At 39.1% G+C, this 19,046-nt stretch overlaps 1 protein-coding gene across 2 annotated transcripts in view; it reads left to right on the forward strand.

The window, feature by feature from the left end:
- The window catches only part of LOC103722593 (prolyl 4-hydroxylase 1), a 68,005-nt gene that overhangs the window by 38,127 nt on the left and 10,832 nt on the right, over positions 1-19,046 (forward strand). For both annotated transcript variants that reach the window (XM_008813199.3, XM_008813197.4), the window contains exons 5-6: positions 284-358; positions 12,155-12,229. In XM_008813199.3, coding sequence (XP_008811421.1) covers positions 284-358; positions 12,155-12,229 — 150 coding nt within the window. The remainder of the gene's footprint in view (positions 1-283; positions 359-12,154; positions 12,230-19,046) is intronic.

Below are 19,046 nucleotides of genomic sequence, written 5' to 3' on the forward strand. Positions count from 1 at the left end.
TGCTGCTTAAACTTGTATAACAGTACATTCCTTAATCCCTAAGGCTTGTCCATATCTACATGGGATAAGATTTGTTTTCCAAGGTTTGGGCTAAGTTTGAAAACTTCTTGTTTTAACTATTCCCTTTTGAAAGTAATGTAATGTTCATCAGTTTTCTCTTCTTGATTACAACAGATCATTGCCAAAAGTTTACTTTAGGCCTAAACATTTTCTACATTAAATTTTTGAATTCTGAATGTAATTAGTTGATCACTTGATATCTAACTCCTTTTAATCGATGCAGGAATGCGATTATCTTAGAGCAATTGCCAAACCTCGTCTTCAGATTTCCACCGTCGTAGATACCAAAACAGGGAAGGCAAGTTTGCATGTCTATTGAGCAAAATATTAACACTCGTCTATTTGACTCCTCTCTTATCCTAAAAGGATTGGGTTACCCTTTAATATTCTGTTCTATGCTTTGCGTACTTTTTCACTCCAAATATTCAAACTGCTTTGAAGAACTAGGTTGGAGTAGGATTGCAAATGGATGTGGCTCTTTTGATCCTAGGTGAATATGTAGGGGTTTCATGCTTGACATTTAGAATAAAGCCTTTATCATTTACAAATTCTATTTGATCCTTTGCATTTGGCTTGATAGCGAACTAATGCTAGTTCTCAGTTTTTTAATAACGTGATCATGCTTTCGGGCTAAATTTGATTTGCGTATGTTTGATGTTGTCACTAATTCAGGTTTGGTGCGTGAAGTAAGATTCCAATCAAAACTGTTTAAATCTGATTTTGCTCTTTCTTTGAAAGTTCATTGAAAAACACTAGCTATTATTACACTTGATCCTTATCAAGAATTGATGCTGGTAAGCATCTTAGCATATAATTATGTGCATATATCTCAGTTTATTTATTTTCTTAATAGACATAATAATTGGTTTTACTTATCTTAGTTTTAATATCTGAAGATAAGTTCTAGCCTCTTTCTACATGTGGATAAGGCACTTTGCTTTCTTGGATACGTTCATAATTTCTTAGAATTGTCTGTGAAGGGCAATGCGAGGATTATTGGGAAATTGTTCAATCTAGGGTTTTTTTTACAGTAGAAGGCTCATGGGAAGGCTTTGTGGAGTGAGGTGAAGGCATCGAGCAAAAATCTTAGCTCAAGTATATATTAAACTTTTTACTAGAGGCATGCATGTTAAATTTTAAATTATTTGTTCAGCCATAGATACGAAGCAATTGTCTATGGATTCGTGTGCTTTTGTATGATAAGTTCTCACTGTACACTTAAGAGGCTTAGCATGATGATATTTAACCAAACAAGTTACTTCAGTTTATTTGTTTCAAGATGTCTGCAAACTTGGGATTTTATGATGGGATAAGCAAGGTCTGCAATCTTAGTATCGGGGACCATACGGTACTGAGCTGAACAATACCAACATTCCATCGATGCATATTGGTTTGCTACTGGTTTATGTTGTATTTTCTTTTTTTATTTTTTCAGTTTTTTAATATTAAGATTACTTCAAAGTTTATGGATCTTTGAATTATGATTTTATGGGTGTTTTAATATTATTTTATTTCATAGTGGTCTTGAGAGATTGTATGATTGCTTGATGGATGCAATTATAATAATTAACTATAGATTTGTAACTTGGTATGCAGATACATAATCATTGTATGTTCTAGTTTTCGCTAGCTAAATCTCTTTTTCAACCATTACCTTCTTGAACTCTTGCTTTTGATTTCTATCATCCTCCCCTTACTTTTAACTTTATTTTTAACAAGTAGATTAAATCTAGTAATATAATTTGATAATTTTGAAATTTTTTACTTGAAGCTTCTAGTCCAATAAAATACGTACTAGGTTAAGTCTCAGGTCTCATGCCAATTGTGAAATATCTTGTTTGTTGAAATAATTCCTAAAAACAATGAAAAAAAGGCTTCTACCTCCACCTCTATTTTATGAAGAGAATGAATTTTTTTATTGAGGAGCAGAAAAAGTTCAGTCTGGATCTAATGTGGGAATGATTTGGAAGATCCAAAACCAAAAATGTTTTTGCCTTCATTTCATAGACTTACATTGGCTATATTATCCAGATATATTTGTGGACATAACAACCAAAGATCTGGTTATTATCTTGCTCCTAGATTTATACCTCTCTCTATCTCCAAGATTTTCTTAGGTTTTCATTTTGTTTATGCAACAATTGTTTCCGTCATGAGTTAAAATATTATGGTTGGATTCTAAGGTTCCTAAATGACGAAAGGCTATGGTGAAAGTGCATTTTGTTCTTCGCCATACTAATGTCCTTCTCCAATTAATATTTATGGAAAGTGTTTTTATTTGTTGATGGTTCAATTAAACAATTCAAAGCTCAGATGGTGGTGAATTCTTTTATTAAAGGGCACGACATTGGTTATGAAAAAGGTTTCATGGTGAAAAAGATTTTTATTCAAATATTAAATGTTGTGGTTGTGAACAATAACCCCTTCTCTAGATGAACTAAGAGAACATCGTTCATGGGAATCTACATGAGATCTATATCTCCTTGCCTTTGTCATTCTCTACAAATTTGGAAATTGATTATTAAAGGTTGAAGTCTTGGCAGGATGGGGGCTATCCCAACTATCTTGTCCCATTCCCTTGAGATTATAGCACCTGGGACGGGTGCGGAGCCTTGAAACCTATGTTCGTTCATCGTCTTGCCTGTCCTGCCTTCATCCCTGCTAGGACATGGATTGATACAATTGCTTCGGCCGGACACACTTTCATCCAAGGATGAGGGATGAAAGCGTCGATCGGTCACCCTCTAGCTCGGCTTTAATCAGTCAGGTTGGAAGCGTTTGATTGGTGGTGGTGGGAGGGGGGGAGATCGGTGCAGCCCTTTATTCCGCTTCAATTGGTTGTGCGGAGGGAGGAGGGAAGAAGGGTCTACCGCTTTGGTTCAGCCCCAACCTTTTTTTGGATTAATATGATGGCAGATGGCCCCGACTCTTGAGTATTAGGGAAGAGGAAGGCTTCGCCACTTTGGTTTAGCCCCACCTCTTTTCTTTTTTTGGGAATTAATATGATGACTTTGGACTTTTGGGGTACTAGGGAGGAGGGAGGGAGGCTTTGTCGCTTTGGTTCAGCCCCATTTTTGTTTTTGACTAATACGATGGCTTAGGCACTCGACCCTCTAGAGTTTCCCTCACTCTCTCTTTTTAATTATCGAGACAACAATGTGTGATTACCAATTAGAGGTATTTAAAAATAGATGAAAATTAATAATAAATGGGGAGGATCATTTTCCAAATTCTAATGATGGCTTAATGACATGTGGATGGATTATGATCTAGTGGTAACTGTTGCACCTAAGCAGGAGGAGAGCTGAGAAAGGCTACAATACCTACCAAAAAAAAGTAAGGTTACAATAATTATGACCTCTATGCAGCTACCATTATGAAATGACTATTAGCTCTTGGCTCAACGATGATTGAGGCCATTCCTCTTGTTTTTCAAATTAATATGGTCCCACTCCCACTTCTTTTGAGGCCATGGAGATAGGTCATGCGCATCATCTGGTTGCTTGGTTCAGTGGTGATTGAGGCAATTTCTCTTTTTCTTTTTTAATTAATATGGTCTTAGTCCCACTTCTTTTGAGGCCATTTGGATGGGTCATGAGCACCATCATCTAGTTGCGTAGCTCAATGGTGATTGAGGCCATTAGATTCGCTCATTTTTGTAATTAATATGATAATGTAACGGTTGTACTCATATGAATTCTTTTCTATTTTTAATTAATATAGGTCCCAATCACTCTTTTTGAGCCCATATGGTAGGTCACGAACATCATTTGGATGGTTTTTGGTTTTTATTTAATATGGATTCCACTCCTCAGACTATTTGAGGGCTCTAATTGGTCACAACTCATGAGCATCATCATTGCATTGGATTCTCTCTTTTTTATTTTTAATTACTATGAATCTTGCTCCCAAGGTTCTTACTCCAGGAAATAAATAACAAAGTCGGGGAGGAACCTGATCTCATTTGTTTTCTATTGATGCATTGTAAGCATCAGCCCATCAATGCTGCGACCAATATAAGAAGAGGAAGAGAGAGAAAACTAAAAATGTGATGACCCATGCGGGTTTGTGTTTTGTCCCACATTGGTTATTCGCTGGGTAGATCTTGGATACTTATACAGGATCAAGGAACTCAAATAATATCTTCCGGCTAGCCATTTTGAGTGAGGTCTTTGGTTGTTACAAATGGTATCAGAGCAGACCCGGCCCATAATCTATGTGGACTAGGGGGCATTGCAGCACAAATTCATTGAGGCTGACCACGGGCCGGATGTGGTGTTTGTGATTAGATTTGAATGGATTTAAACTCTTAGCCTGACAAGAACGTCAGGACTTGAACGGGGAGAGTATGTGAGGACCCGTGCGAGCGTGTGTTTAGTCCCACATCAGTTATTCGCTGGGTAGATCTTGAGTACTTATACAGAATCAAGAAACTCAAATAATACCTTCCAACTAGCCATTTTGGATGAGGTCTTGGGTTACAAAAAAAGAGATGAAAGGAGAGAGGGAAAGAGAGGTGCTCGCATGGTCACCATCTTCCATATCGAGAAACTTAGTCAAGATGAGCACTTTTTTTATCATTTATTCAAAGTAAAGTAAAATGAGGGCAATTATGATAAATTTTTGCTTTGCATGAACTTGTGATATATTATAAGATCATGATCAAACTACTATAATTTTTATTTTTCAATATATATTCTATTTTTATAATATTATCAAATTTGTTGAAAGAAATGTTGATTATAGGAAACGGTGAACAAGTGTGGGCAATTTAAGTCTAATATCTAGGTACTTATCATGAATTTTAATAATTATATGAAATAATAAAATTAAATCATAATTATTAAATAGATAATTGACTAAAATTTGGAAAATTAATGAACATAATGAGTGTAAAATTGATGAAAATTAAGATACATCCCCAAGTAATTTATATGCATGAAATGAATATTTTTCTGAATTTTCCCGAGTAATTTCTTTACATAAATGATTATGTTCAGAATTTCAATGATTTTTAAATTAGTTTTTAAATAAAAAATATTTGAATTAGAAAAAATTATATTAAATGTAGAAAAAGGTGGAAAGAGTGTAGGCAACCTGAATCCAATGTCTAGGTTCTTATGTGAATTTTAATAATTATACCCTATGAAATACATAGACCATCTTTGCAGAAGCAAGGTAAGGTATTAAAGCCTGGATTGATAGTGATAAAGGGACTAGAGACTTATAAGGTGAAATTGATGTGTGATGGTTGGTATGGACCTACTAGGAGCATCACTAACTTCCTGGTCTATTGCGATAGGGTAACCATCTTCCATACTTTAGTGAATGCTTTGAATAGAGTACATGACTCTAATTATATTTTGGGTTTGATGAGAGATGTAATTGATAAGATTGCTGAGGAGTATATCATCTAAGTGGTCATGGACAATGGGGCAAATTACATGAAAGGAGGGAAGGATTTGATGCTCGAGAAGCAACACCTATACTGGACACCTTGTGAAGCACATTGTATAGACTTGATGATGAAGGATACTAGGCAGCTGCCTAAGGTAAACTCAGCAGTGGAAAGTGGGCAAGCAATATTGACATACATCTACAATCATATCTGGGTGCTTGCTCTTATGAGGAAACATGTATAGGGTAGTACCTAGGCTAGGGTTAATAAGATTTAGCAGAAACTACATAGCATTGAAGAGCCTCCTTATTAATAAGCCTTGTTTGAGGACTATGATGACTTGTGATGAATGGAGGGCCTTTAAATATGCAAGGAGATATGAGGGACAGCATATTGAGGGTATTATATTGAGTAATGATTTTTTGGGATAGATGCTCTGAGGTGGTTAATGCAGTGAAGCTTTTGTATCTAGTATGATGTTTTATGGGTAGTGGATAGTGAGAAGTTCCCTTACATAGGCTATGTATATGGCAAGATGCTAGCTTGCAAAGAAGAGATTATAGGAGCAGTAATCTAGAAGAAACAGCACCATATTTGCACATTATTAAGGACAAATATGACACTCAAAATAGGGAGGGAATTGCACAGTACTACTATTTAATTTGTGGATCTCAACCTTATAATATCCTTTGTTGAATAATTTGTGGATTTCTTTGCTCTTAGTTAATATTGTTCTTATTATTTTGTATAGACCACTATTTAAATCCTAAATACTAGTATGACCATAATATCACCTTGGACGAGGAGTTGCTAATGAATCTGAGGAATGCGGTGTATAGGCTAGAAGGTGATCTAGACTTGGCTGCAAAGTCTATAAGTGAGGTAATAAAAGAATAGATGTCTATCGTAGGATGACTGTTGGTGAACTTTTTGATTACATTAACTTATTGAAATTAAATGAACATTAACATGAAGTCTATATTGATTGGGCAGGGGAAAGTTTTTCGAGATGGGAAAGGGAGATTTGGAGGGCAAGGAGTAGAGAAATTAATATCTAACATGTCACCAAGTATAATTATGGGACAACTTGTTACTATCCTCGCATCTATGTACAGTTAAGGATGAGTGCTAACCTAGCTATGTATTATTCAAATGCGAGGGAGTGGTGGTCCAGTCGGGCACATCTACACCAAATCTGAGAACCAGATCCTCTTGTAGACTGTCTTATGAAGTGGATACGAGCGCAACTGGAGTGTATTTGCTTTGGTCTATACAAAACTTAGAAGTCATCTAACCTCACAGATTGTGGGAGTTGGTTTTTGTCCACTGCTATATGAGCATGAAGCTCAAGTATGTAAATGAGGGGAAAGAGCCTAAGCAAGACAACCCATTTGAGGAATTTGTCTATGATGAGGATGACCCTATATGCTTGGCTAGGTTGCATATCGGGAAGCATGAGACCCACCAATGTTGGATGAGCCAAGAGATCCTCCCTGACTATGCAGAATAATAGCATAGGATGTAGGGGTATGAGATGTGTAGTGGTGGGGACTCTCTCACTTATTCCTCATTTAGAGTGGAAGGCAAGGGACTTGAGGAGATGATGGCAGATCAGGCAGTCGGCGATTTGAGGATTTTGACCAATGCTTTGATCATAGAATGTTTAGTTCAAGACATCACACATGGGCCTCTAGAGCTAGCCTTGGCATTGAGGCCAGAAGTGAGCTAGAGCAAGTCAACGCATGAAGGTTAGTTGGGGTTCAAGAGGGAGCTTGAGGTGCAGTTGAGGAGAGGCGTGAGAAGTCCCCATCAAAGAAGAAAGCAACAATTGATCCGGTAGAGGCAATTGATGATGGATTTGATGATCATGGAGGTTAGGGTGGAGGCAGTGGTCAAGCACATGGGATCAGTCCATTTACTAAAGAGGCAAAGTTCACCCACACTATGCAGGAGCTGGACCATGGAGCCAGATTTAGATCTAGATATCAAGGTGAGGAGTTGCTGGCTTATAGGAGGAGGGGGGCCGGAATTGTTGCAGGACGTGGCACATAGGTCATGAATATTTTCGGTCATTTTCAGGAGAAGCTAATGATAACTAGGAAGTGTTGACATCGATAATACTCTGAGTTTATGGCATGGATGGGGCAAAAAACTCTGAGAAGTAGATTGGAGTCTGAGCAAGTCATCTCATCATTATCATCACTAGAGTAGAATCTATTGGCACATTAGATAATTAGGGTGCATATTATGGTCCTTCCCTTTTTATATATGATTTAGATGTATACCTCAATCGTCATATCCTGAGGAGTACACTCTTACACGTTATTGACCTTTATATGGAAATGTTTCAAGGACCCAATATGATGTCTTGCATTATCTTGAGCAAGGATGGTCAGTCTCTTGACATATTATTAGAAGAGTTGTCTCAAGCAGTACCATACACAACATGAGCAATAGGGATGGGCGCCATAGATATTCTACATGGGATTGGTAGTAAGTTTGATATGTATATCTTAAACAAATGAATTCATTTTGCGTAATATTGAAATATAATTTATTAGATGGTATTCAGACAATTATATTTCCACTTCAAGCGAGCAAGCTTTGTATAGTAAAAATTGAAACTCTTTTCTTCAAGCAATATTATTTTTGCTTTATCAAACGACTCATGCAACACAATTATAAGAGATCTTGGCATGGTAATCAAGGAAGGATCTCCAACAACCTAGAAGGTGATAATGCATTATGCTGCTAGTTTTAAATAGGGCTAGTTTATCATAAATATATTACTTTTGGAGTTCAAATATGTTTTAAAATTACATAAAACTGCAAAACTTCAAGATAAATTAAAAAAATAAAAAAGTATAAAATGTTGCTGATTATGATTATGACTGTTCCCATTGCAATACTTTTTAATTAGGCAAGGATTTTAATTTTTTACTAAGAACTTAATCTTGTGGTAGAGTATTTGAGTTTTTTCTTACAAAACATACCCTTCCTAATGTAGCATAGGATGCATCCATCAGGTACTATGGCCAGATGGAGCATGCCAGGGTTTCCAAGAGAATAGATTTAACGAGCAAACTTTGATAATTTTAGCTGGGTTTCTATATTTGTAGTTGAAAAATTCTAGCATTTGTCGTTATTATTTGATCTTGCTTTGCTATCATTTTGTATGAAGGTTAATACCCAGATTAGTATATGTCCAATATATGGTTCTAATACATTGTGTGAAGGGTGCTTTTGATATCTTAATAAAAAAATTCTCCAAGAGAGTATCTTCATTGAACGAAGAATTCTTCAATCTAGTTTACCTTCAATTCATGTGTTGATCTCCGAAATTTAATCCTAGCATTTGAGTGCTCTTCGCTCCTCATGTTGCATTAGTTCCCTTCACAACTTTTGAAGAAAAGCGAGGAGAATGGCATCCTATGGCCTTCTTCTCTTAGTGGTTGTGGGATGGCCTGAATCAACCTGAACTGCTCCAAATTGAGCAAAAAGGGGTGATTCAACTTAGTTCAAAGTGGCTCAGGCCAGTCTACACCAATTCCCAAACCGAGAGGCCCAATTGATCCAGTTTCGCATCGGTTTGGATTGGTGCACCCCGAATTGGATAGTTCAGGTTGGTACGACCCAAATTGGATGGTTTAGTAGAAGATGTTGGTAAGTTTTATATACCAAAATTTGCTAGAGTATGCAAGTTGAGATACATTGGTCAAATCCTTTGGCTTTCTCGCTCTTCTTTTTTCTACACATTCTTCTAAATTTTCGTATAATTCACTTGATGGAAAACACATGAAGCATACTGTTAACACCTTGTGATTCCCCACCACTCTACTCAAATGTGGGTCAATGCATATGGATAAACTACAATTCATGTCCCATAGTATGAATATTCTTTTGTGTTGATGAGGCTATGTCCTATGGTAGTACGTTGGACTCCACGGTTATTACTTGATGTAATTTACCGATTTTTGCTACTTGATTCCTCATGTTGTCTACCATATTTGTGCATTCCTTTCCCATTTTGCAGTATCTCCATTTTCACTACAAATTCAAGTATCTAATGACTCTTGAATACAAACTTATGAGCATAAAATGGCTCCTTGTGTATTCATGTATGGCAATCAGTTGCATTGGTCTTTTTCTTAATTTTATTACAGACTAATCATATTCCTTGTACTCTTCCTAGGGCACATCTTATGAGCATCATTATATCTCTGTGACTAAGAAGAATCTGCACACCTTTTTGGTGTGGTTATTGCATTTTTGTTCCTAAACATAAGGCTTTTCCTTAGTCAGCTATGAAGTATTGCTCCATGGTAAGACTATACAGTAAAATGATACCTAATTCAAAGAGGATCTTATAGTAAAATGATACCGAATTCGGTACTGTATTATACTGGTGCGAACCAGACCGGTTCGCACTGGTATGCGCGCCCGCGCGTGTTGCCTAGTGCGCCGAACGTGGTTCCCCGCGGCGCATTTCCCTGCCTTGGCTGCGCAGGCTCCTGATGGGACACAATTCCCTGCATTTGGCTGCACGCGGGCATGCGGTCCTGCGGCAGACCGTGCCTGTGCGCAGGCGCGCGATCCCATGGCAGACCGGTTCGGAACCAATACAAATCAGTCCGAATTGGTACTGTACCGGTCCGGTAGGCGATCGGTATGCCTACCGGTATCGGTACGGCATACCTTGCTTCTAACTATAATCAGGTTTAATGACTCTTGTCATTTACTCATTGTTGCAATACATTCCTCAATTTGCTATTCACTAGACTCATTTGGAGATCTATTTGCTAATTTGATTGTTTTTATACATTACATCCACAATTGATCTGGGATTTATTTCCTGCCACCCATTTCGCTTCAACTTCAATTGTATAGTGATGATATATGGGTATCTGTAGTTACTAGTTTAACGTACCATTGTTCAGGTCTACTCTCGTAGAAAGAAATTTTTTAAGTTTCTATTCAATGATCTCATGCAACAATGTTGGCAGAACCGGTACCGGGCACCGTACCGATTGTCCGGCGGGACGAGTCGGTACGGACCTGAGTCGTGGGCCCATACCAACACAGTTGAAGAGATGGGGGAGAGGGAGAACGTGAGAGGAAAGAGAGAAGGGGGAGAGAGATGGAGGCCGGCGGAGGTCGGCAAACGGGGAAGGAGATGGAGTTTGTAGTTGGATCCCTGTTTCGTTCGAAACAAGGTTCCGGTCGCTAAAAAATTTTGGGTAAAAAATTTGCGATATTTAAGTGAAGTTGGAAAGCGATTTGCCAACTTCACTAAAAAATTTCGAAATTTTTTAGTGGTCGGATCTCTGTTTCGAAACAGGGATTCGGCAACGGCCTCTGCCTCCTTCATTGTTTGCTGGACTCCGCCACCCTCCCTCCCCCCTTCCTCCCTCTCCCGCTCGCTCTCTTTTCTTCTCTTTCCTTCTCCTTCTCCCCCTCCGGCGACGCGTCTCGGTTTTCTTGCCGGAATCATCCTAGTCCGCCGTCGGTAGGGATCGGTATGCCCCGAACCGGAAGGTTCGGGATGGTTCCGCAGACATTGTCATTCAGGATTATATGGGAATGCTATGTGTTTATTATTTCTTTCTATTACATGGGTTATACAAATGATCAAATGACTTATGTTTCTATTGTTCTTTCTCTTACTTTTCTCATGTCTCCAACTTTGTATGTTGATGATGCATCAATGTTTGAGATGAACAATCGACAATTATCATAAAATGGCAGCTTTTACTGTCAAGTGATGCTTCTGTTAATTAACAAGATGCCAAATTTTCTCCCTTTGTTTATGCTTATGTAAAATATATGGCTTGGTGTAGACCATGTGAAAAGGTCGTTTGGCTCACTTTGGCTTCACAGTATTATGGATGATTCAAAATTCTTTAATTCAATATTAATCACATATAATGCAACCAATCAAGTTGGGAAGCATATTAGATTTAGTATAAAATAGAATACCATCCTTTTACCATCATTTCCTTGTTGAAAGACTTGATGCTTCCTTACCATCTTTTCCGACTATCACTTGCTTCATTCATTTCTGTCTTTTTCTTTCTTTCTTTCATTATTTCATTTTTTTGGCAGGGGGTGGTGTTGGGATGGGGGGTTGTAATTGACTGAGTTGTTTTACTGAAAGTTTATATTTGTTATTGTAGATTCACAAACTGTGCAGAAAATGTCTACATAAAGTCTCATTTATGATCTCCTGGATAGAAAATAGCCATTGCTCATTAAATTTGAACTCCAAGTATATCAGTGTAAAGCTTTGAAATAAAACTTTTCATCCGTTCTGAAAAGGAGCTTTAGCATTAATTACAAGTTTGATGGTGTGTTCGTAACATGTCTATAATAACAGTTGAGGCCATGTTCATAGATGGAGATTCATATTGTTTGGTGTCCCTTCAATTTTTCAATTATCTATACCCTTTACAACTAGAATAGAATTGTTATGAACATAGGCATCCATTACTTGGAATCTGGAGTTTGATGAGGATCTTTTAGAAGTGTGGTTGGTAGCATAAATTTTTAGGAAAGCTAGACAAATTATACATTTGTTAGATTTTCTGTTCAGAACACAGTAATCCATGAGAAGCAGATGTACTCATCTCCTAAAAATCTATAATTTAGATTCCATAATTCTTCATACCTTAGTAATTGATTATTATCCTTTTTCTCCAGGGTATCAAAAGTAATGTCCGTACAAGTTCTGGCATGTTTTTGAGTTCCGAAGAGAGAAAGTTTCCGATTATACAGGTTGGTTTCAGTTTCAAGTTTTTCAATCTTTGCCATTTGGTTTATGGAACCTTATTTTCTTAATTATGAAAAATCTTGAGATGTACTATATTTAAACTCCTAAAATTGACTGCCATGCATTTTAAACACTTTATCTGAATGGAGTGTTTCTTGTTGCAAATGTTTCTCCTAAGTTTTTTTGTAAAATTGAGCTTAAGGAAACTATGATATCCCAAAATCTATTACTTTTTAGGACGGTGATATTAATTATGACATTTTCAAATTGTCAATTTTTTGAAATAATAAAGTGATATGAAGTTTCTGCATTTACTACATGAATAATTAGTGGCAGTGGAAAGCTGACATGTAGGTTTTGAATAACATTTTCATCATTTGAGGGAGAATATTGGAAGCAAGGATGTGCATGGATATATTTACATGAACACGGAGAAATCTTACAATTGTACCATTCATAAATGATTCACTTGATTAAATTAAGTGATGGATCCAATTGTTGGGAACCCGCCCATGCCGCTGATATTTCAAAAATTTTTCAGATGGCAGCGGAATCGGCATGCACGGGTTCGACGTTCATCGCATGAACGTTGTTTCGAGACCTTTCGTAATTAGGTAAGAATTAAAACTTTTAAAACTATTAGGAAGATCAAATCTTCACCTTGCGCGGGTAGATGATCACCGCAAATCTGAATTCGTGGTTTTGGAAGAGGGTTCGCTTGAAGCCGTTCAAACGTCCGGCCTCTGCGGGTATCCCCACGAAGCAGGATCCGATCCAAGCTCTCTATCTCACCGGGGTGCTAGCTCCCTTGCAGAGATAGCTTTGATGGCTAATGTCCTCTCTTTCAATCAACTCTTGATTGCACTTGAGAGGAGGAAGAAGAAGGATGAAGAAGAGGAAGAAGATCAAAGCCCTTCGCAGCCTTCTTCTCTTCACACGCGTTGAAGCCAAGGAAGAAGACCAAGAGGAGGGAGACGCCTCCTCTTCTTTTCCCTTTGCTAATGGCAGCTGAACCAAAGGAGGAGCAAGAGGGGGGCGTACGGCAGCAAGGAAGAAACCTTCTCATCTATTAGGTCAGCCCCCATGAAGCCCTCTTTAAATAACAAGTGGAGCTCCTAACTTTTAGGAGCTCCCTTGAAATAATTCCAAGAGGGGCGCCGGCCCCTCTTGTTGCCGCACCAAGCAAAATGAAAGGAGGAGGGGCGTGTGTCCCTCCTTCATGGTTGCCCTAATCCTCATTAGGTAAGGATTTGGATGCCCTAATGTGGTTAAGTCCTAATCCAATTAGGCTTAACCAAATTGGGTTCAATCTATGCTAGTCCTAATCCAATTAGGACTTGAATGAATCATGACTCAATTGAACTCTTCAATCCTAATCCAATTAGGAGTCATGTTGATTCATTAGATTAATAATTAATTTAGACTTAAGGAATCCTAATCTAATTAGGATGTATTTAATTTTAGTCCTAATCCAATTAGGACTTTATTTGAATCCGAAGTCCTAATCTAATTAGGATTTCTAGGAATCCTACTCCAAGTAGGAATCCAATTCAAAATTCCTAATCTCATTAGGATTGTAGGAATCCTATTCCAAATAGGAATTCCAGTCCTACTCCAACTAGGATTCCCAGTCCTAATCCAATTAGGACTCTAGGAATCCTACCCGAAGTAGGACTCTTGTTTCAAGTCCAATTAATTAATTCCCTTTGTTCCTTTCTTCAACTTCTTATCAATCAAATTGATTACTTGTGATTCCTAATCACGATTTCAACCATCGGATCGGTCAATATTTCTAGTGTGTGTGACCCCATAGGTTCTATTCTGACTGGTAGTGAGATATATTGTGATCTCTATCTCAATATCATTGAAAACTCCTTTCAATGGGTTGGAACGATTCCAACTCAACTCATTAGGGTTTATCGATCATCAAGATAATCCCTATGAGTCCCACCATCCACCAGTGACACCTAGCAGCATGTAGTGGCTACCCAGCAGAATGGAATGATGAACCTCTAGGTGCAGTTAACATGTGATACAGTCCTACTATCATGGATCCCTACAGGACGGAGGTCATGGACAACTCGTCAAACCCCATCGTCTGTCATATGTCAAGATTTATTCGACTCGAGTTCGATAGTGGAAAACTCTTTCTCCACTTTATATTACTGTCCTGGCCAAGGTCTTAGAACTCAGTCTAACAAATCACATAGGATCACTCCTCTTCTATCAAGGTCGATAGATTCCTTATAGGTGCATACCCTACTCCTACAGTGAACCTACTGCAGCCAATCTACACTGCATGGACCCATATGGCTAGAGACCATGTATGTGTGCAGTCAAACTACAATAACCTCACTGTGAGTAGCCGAAGCACCGCAGGTCAAAGGACCAGTCACACTACTGCAACATCAAGTAAGTCACTGACGAGTGGATAGATATCCAAGTGACTTCTTGTCTTGGTCACGCTCAGTACCCTTGTTCTCTAACAAGCACCTGCACTATCACTTCAGTGTCCCTACACTGTGGACTCAAGTCTCGTCCATCCAGAAGGAAAGTGATCTGTGCACTGATCAGATCGATCACCGTCCTCGTGATGATCCATTGATCAGGAGCATTTAGAAATTAATCACCAATGATACATGGCTCAAATTCTCAACTCTTGAGAATATGTATCATCATCTTATTAATTTCTTGGACGATTCATAGACACATAAACAATATGAATGAAAAGATGCCTTTTATTTATTCAATAATAAATAGTCAAGTACAAAATTATGTCCCTAGAATCAACAATGTGTCAGCCAAATTGGCTTCTAGGGCATACATCTAACAATCTCCCACTTGCACTAAAGCCAATTGGTCATATATCTTAGGCCCATCTTCTCAAGGTGGGCTTCAGTCTTTTGCTGACTCAGCTGCTTAGTGAACGGGTCTGCCACGTTATCCGCGGAGTCTACTCTCTGCACCTCTACATATTTCTTCTCCACATAGTCGCGTATGAGGTGAAAGCGCCGCTCTATATGCTTAGACTTCTGATGAGACCTTGGCTCCTTAGCAAGGGCTATGGCGCCATTATTATCGCAGTAGAGTGTCATGGCATCTGATGTCATCACATCCAACTCTGCAATGAATTTCTTGAACCAGAAGCCTTCCTTAGCAGCTTCAGAGGCGGCGATGTATTCAGCTTCCATAGTAGAATCAGCAATGATCGGTTGTTTAGAACTCTTCCAATTCACCGCACCACCATTGCACAAGAACACATATCCAGATGTTGACTTCCTGTCATCGACATCAGTCATGAAGTCTGAATCTGTGTACCCTTCTACCTTTAACTCTGATGATCCTCCAAAAACCAAGAATAAATCTTTAGTTCTTCTCAAGTACTTAAGAATATTCTTCACAGCTGTCCAGTGTTCTTCACCTGGATTCGACTGATATCTGCTTGTGACACTCACAGCAAGAGCTATATCAGGTCGTGTACATAGCATGGCATACATGAGGCTTCCTATTGCCGATGCATAAGGAATCTTGCTCATGCGTTGAATCTCTTCAGATGTGTTGGGGCACATCTTCTTGGAGAGATGAATTCCATGCCTTAGAGGTAAGAGACCCCTCTTGGAGTTTTCCATGCTGAACCTCTTCAGCACCTCCTCTATGTACATCTTCTGTGAAAGGCCAAGCATCCTTTTAGATCTATCTTTATAGACCTTTATTCCCAAAATATAGGATGCTTCCCCAAGGTCTTTCATGGAGAATTCTTTTGACAACCAGACCTTGACCGAGGTTAGCATGGGAATATCATTCCCTATTAGGAGAATGTCATCTACGTACAGTACGAGAAAAACGACAGCACTTCCACTAACCTTTTTGTAAACACACGGTTCCTCTTCGTTTTTGATGAAATCAAACGTTTTGATTGCATCATCGAAACGAGTGTTCCAACTCCGAGATGCTTGCTTTAGTCCATAGATGGACCTTTGCAGCTTGCAGACCTTGTGATCTCCATCACTGGAAGTGAAACCCAAAGGCTGTTCCATATAGATATCTTCATCAAGATATCCATTCAGGAAAGCAGTTTTCACATCCATCTGCCAGATTTCATAATCATGAAATGCTGCAATGGCAAGCAATGTTCGGATGGATTTTAGCATGGCTACAGGTGAAAAGGTCTCCTGATAGTCAATGCCTTCGCGTTGACTATACCCTTTCGCCACAAGCCTTGCCTTATAGGTCTCTACCTCTCCATCCGAACCTATCTTCCTTTTGTAGATCCATTTGCATCCAATAGGTACAATACCTTCTGGTGGATCTACTAAGGTCCAGACTTGGTTGGAATGCATGGAGTCTAACTCTGACTTCATAGCTTCCAGCCATTTCTCGGAATCGATATCAGATATCGCCTCGTTGTAGGTTTTGGGATCCTGTATGTGATCCCTATCTCCCACTAGGAACATTTCCTCGGTATCCTCTGCTAGTATACCTAAGTATCTATCGGGAGGATGGGAGACCCTACTAGATCTACGAGGTGGTTGAGGGACATCGTGTACTGACTCTGTATGAATGGGTTCAATAGGATCCATGACTCGTTGCTTTTCAGAGACTTTCTCTTCAAGCTCAATGTTCCTCCCACTGCCTCTATCAAGGATAAACTGATTTTCCAAGAAGATGGCATGTCGGCTCACAAACACATTGTGATCCTCTGAGACGTAAAAATTGTATCCTAATGACTCTTTAGGATATCCTATAAAACGAGCACTTATGGTCCTAGCCTCTAACTTGTCCGCCTGTAGTCTCTTGACATGGGCCGGACATCCCCAAATCTTGAGATGACCCAGACTTGGTTTCTTACCATGCCATATCTCATACGGTGTGGTAGGAACGGATTTAGAGGGAACTCTATTCAATAAATAAATCGCTGTGAGTAAGGCATCTCCCCAAAGGAACATAGGTAAATCAGTAAAGCTCATCATGGACCTGACCATGTCCAACAGGGTCCGATTCCTCCTCTCTGACACCCCGTTGAGTTGAGGTGTACCCGGAGGTGTCCATTGTGAGACTATGCCGTTTTCTTTGAGATAGTCCCGGAATTCCCCACTAAGGTATTCTCCTCCTCGATCTGATCGAAGAGCCTTAAGAGGTTTTCCAGTTTGTTTTTCTACTTCATTCTTGAACTCTTTGAACTTTTCAAAAGATTCAGACTTGTGTCTCATAAGATACACATACCCATACCGTGAATAATCATCGGTAAAGGTAATGAAGTAAGAATAACGTTCCCTGGCAAGCACATCGAATGGGCCACATACATCTGTATGTACTAGGGTAAGTATTTCAGTGGTCCTCTCCCCATGTCCTACAAAGGGCAGTCTAGCCATTTTTCCTTGAAGACAGGACTCGCAAACTGGATATGACTCGGAAGTCAATGAGCCGAGTAGCCCATCTTTATCCATTTTGTTCATCCTATCCTCTCCAATATGGCCAAGTCTGAGGTGCCACAAATATCTTTGGTTTATCTCATCTCTGGATCTTTTGGATCCTTTGGCACTCACTTCTTGCTCGGTAACATTCACAGATACATCCATATGTAAATGATAGAGACTGTCAATCATAAAACCACGTGCGACTATTTTATTTCTCAAATAAATAGAACAGCAGTCTTTGTCAAATGTAAAAACATGACCTTCCTGTGCTAGACATGAAACATAAATCAAATTTCTGCTAGCAACAGGTACATAATAGCAGTCTCTAAGTATTAAACTAAATCCAGACGGTAGTCGCAGATGGTAGGTGCCCACAGCCACAGCAGCAACTTTTGCCCCGTTGCCAACCCTAAGGGTTACCGCACCTTCCGCCAGCCTTCTACTTTCCTTTAGACCCTGCATGGTAGTGCACAGATGAGCACTAGAACCAGAATCTATAACCCAACTAGAAGTAGAAGAAACCGTTAGATTAGTTTCAATTATGAGCAAGTCTATACCTTCTGAAGGTGTGTCACCTTTCTTGTTCTTCAGGCTCTCGAGGTATGAAGGACAGTTTCTCTTCCAGTGGCCTTCGACATTGCAGTGGAAACATTTTCCTTTGTCGTTAGCCTTTTTCTTTTGAACTTCCTTCTTTGGCTTCTTGTCTTTCTTCTGCTTCTTAGCAGGCTTCTTTTTCTTCCAAGTAGACTTTCTCTTGGAACCAGAAGTCAACTCAGCAGCAAGGACATTGCCCCTTGAACCTTTCAAGGCTCCCTCAGCAGTTACCAACATGTTGATTAGTTCAGTCTTAGTGCATTCAATCTTATTCATGTGGTAGTTTACTATAAACTGACCAAATGAATCAGGAAATGACTGTAGGATCAAATCCACTTGTAATTCTTTATGCATGTCCATACCGAGCTTCTCAAGCTCCTCTAGGTCCTTGATCATGGTCAGACCGTGATCATGGACAGACTGCCCCTCGCGCATCTTTGCTTTGAAAAGCCTCTTGGACACTTCAAAACGAGCTGTGCGACTCTGCTCACCATACAACTCTTGCAGGTGTGCCAGTATGTCCCTAGCAGTTTTTATATTTTCATGCTAGCATTGGAGTTCATTAGACATGGATGCCATCATATAGCATTTTACTCTAATGTCATCATCCAACCACTTTTTATGCATTTCACGCTGAACATCAGTAGGACGTGCTGGTAGTGTGGGGATATCTGAATCGAGTATGTAGCCTATCTTCTCACAGTCCAAAACTATTTTGAGATTTCTAAGCCAGTCTTTGTAATTGGTTCCGGTCAGTCGGTTGGTCTCAAGAATACGGGTCAAAGGGTTTGAAGCCGACATTGTATCTGCA

The sequence above is a fragment of the Phoenix dactylifera genome, unplaced genomic scaffold (genome assembly GCF_009389715.1).
Source record: "Phoenix dactylifera cultivar Barhee BC4 unplaced genomic scaffold, palm_55x_up_171113_PBpolish2nd_filt_p 001088F, whole genome shotgun sequence".
NCBI classification, from domain to species: Eukaryota; Viridiplantae; Streptophyta; class Magnoliopsida; order Arecales; family Arecaceae; genus Phoenix; species Phoenix dactylifera.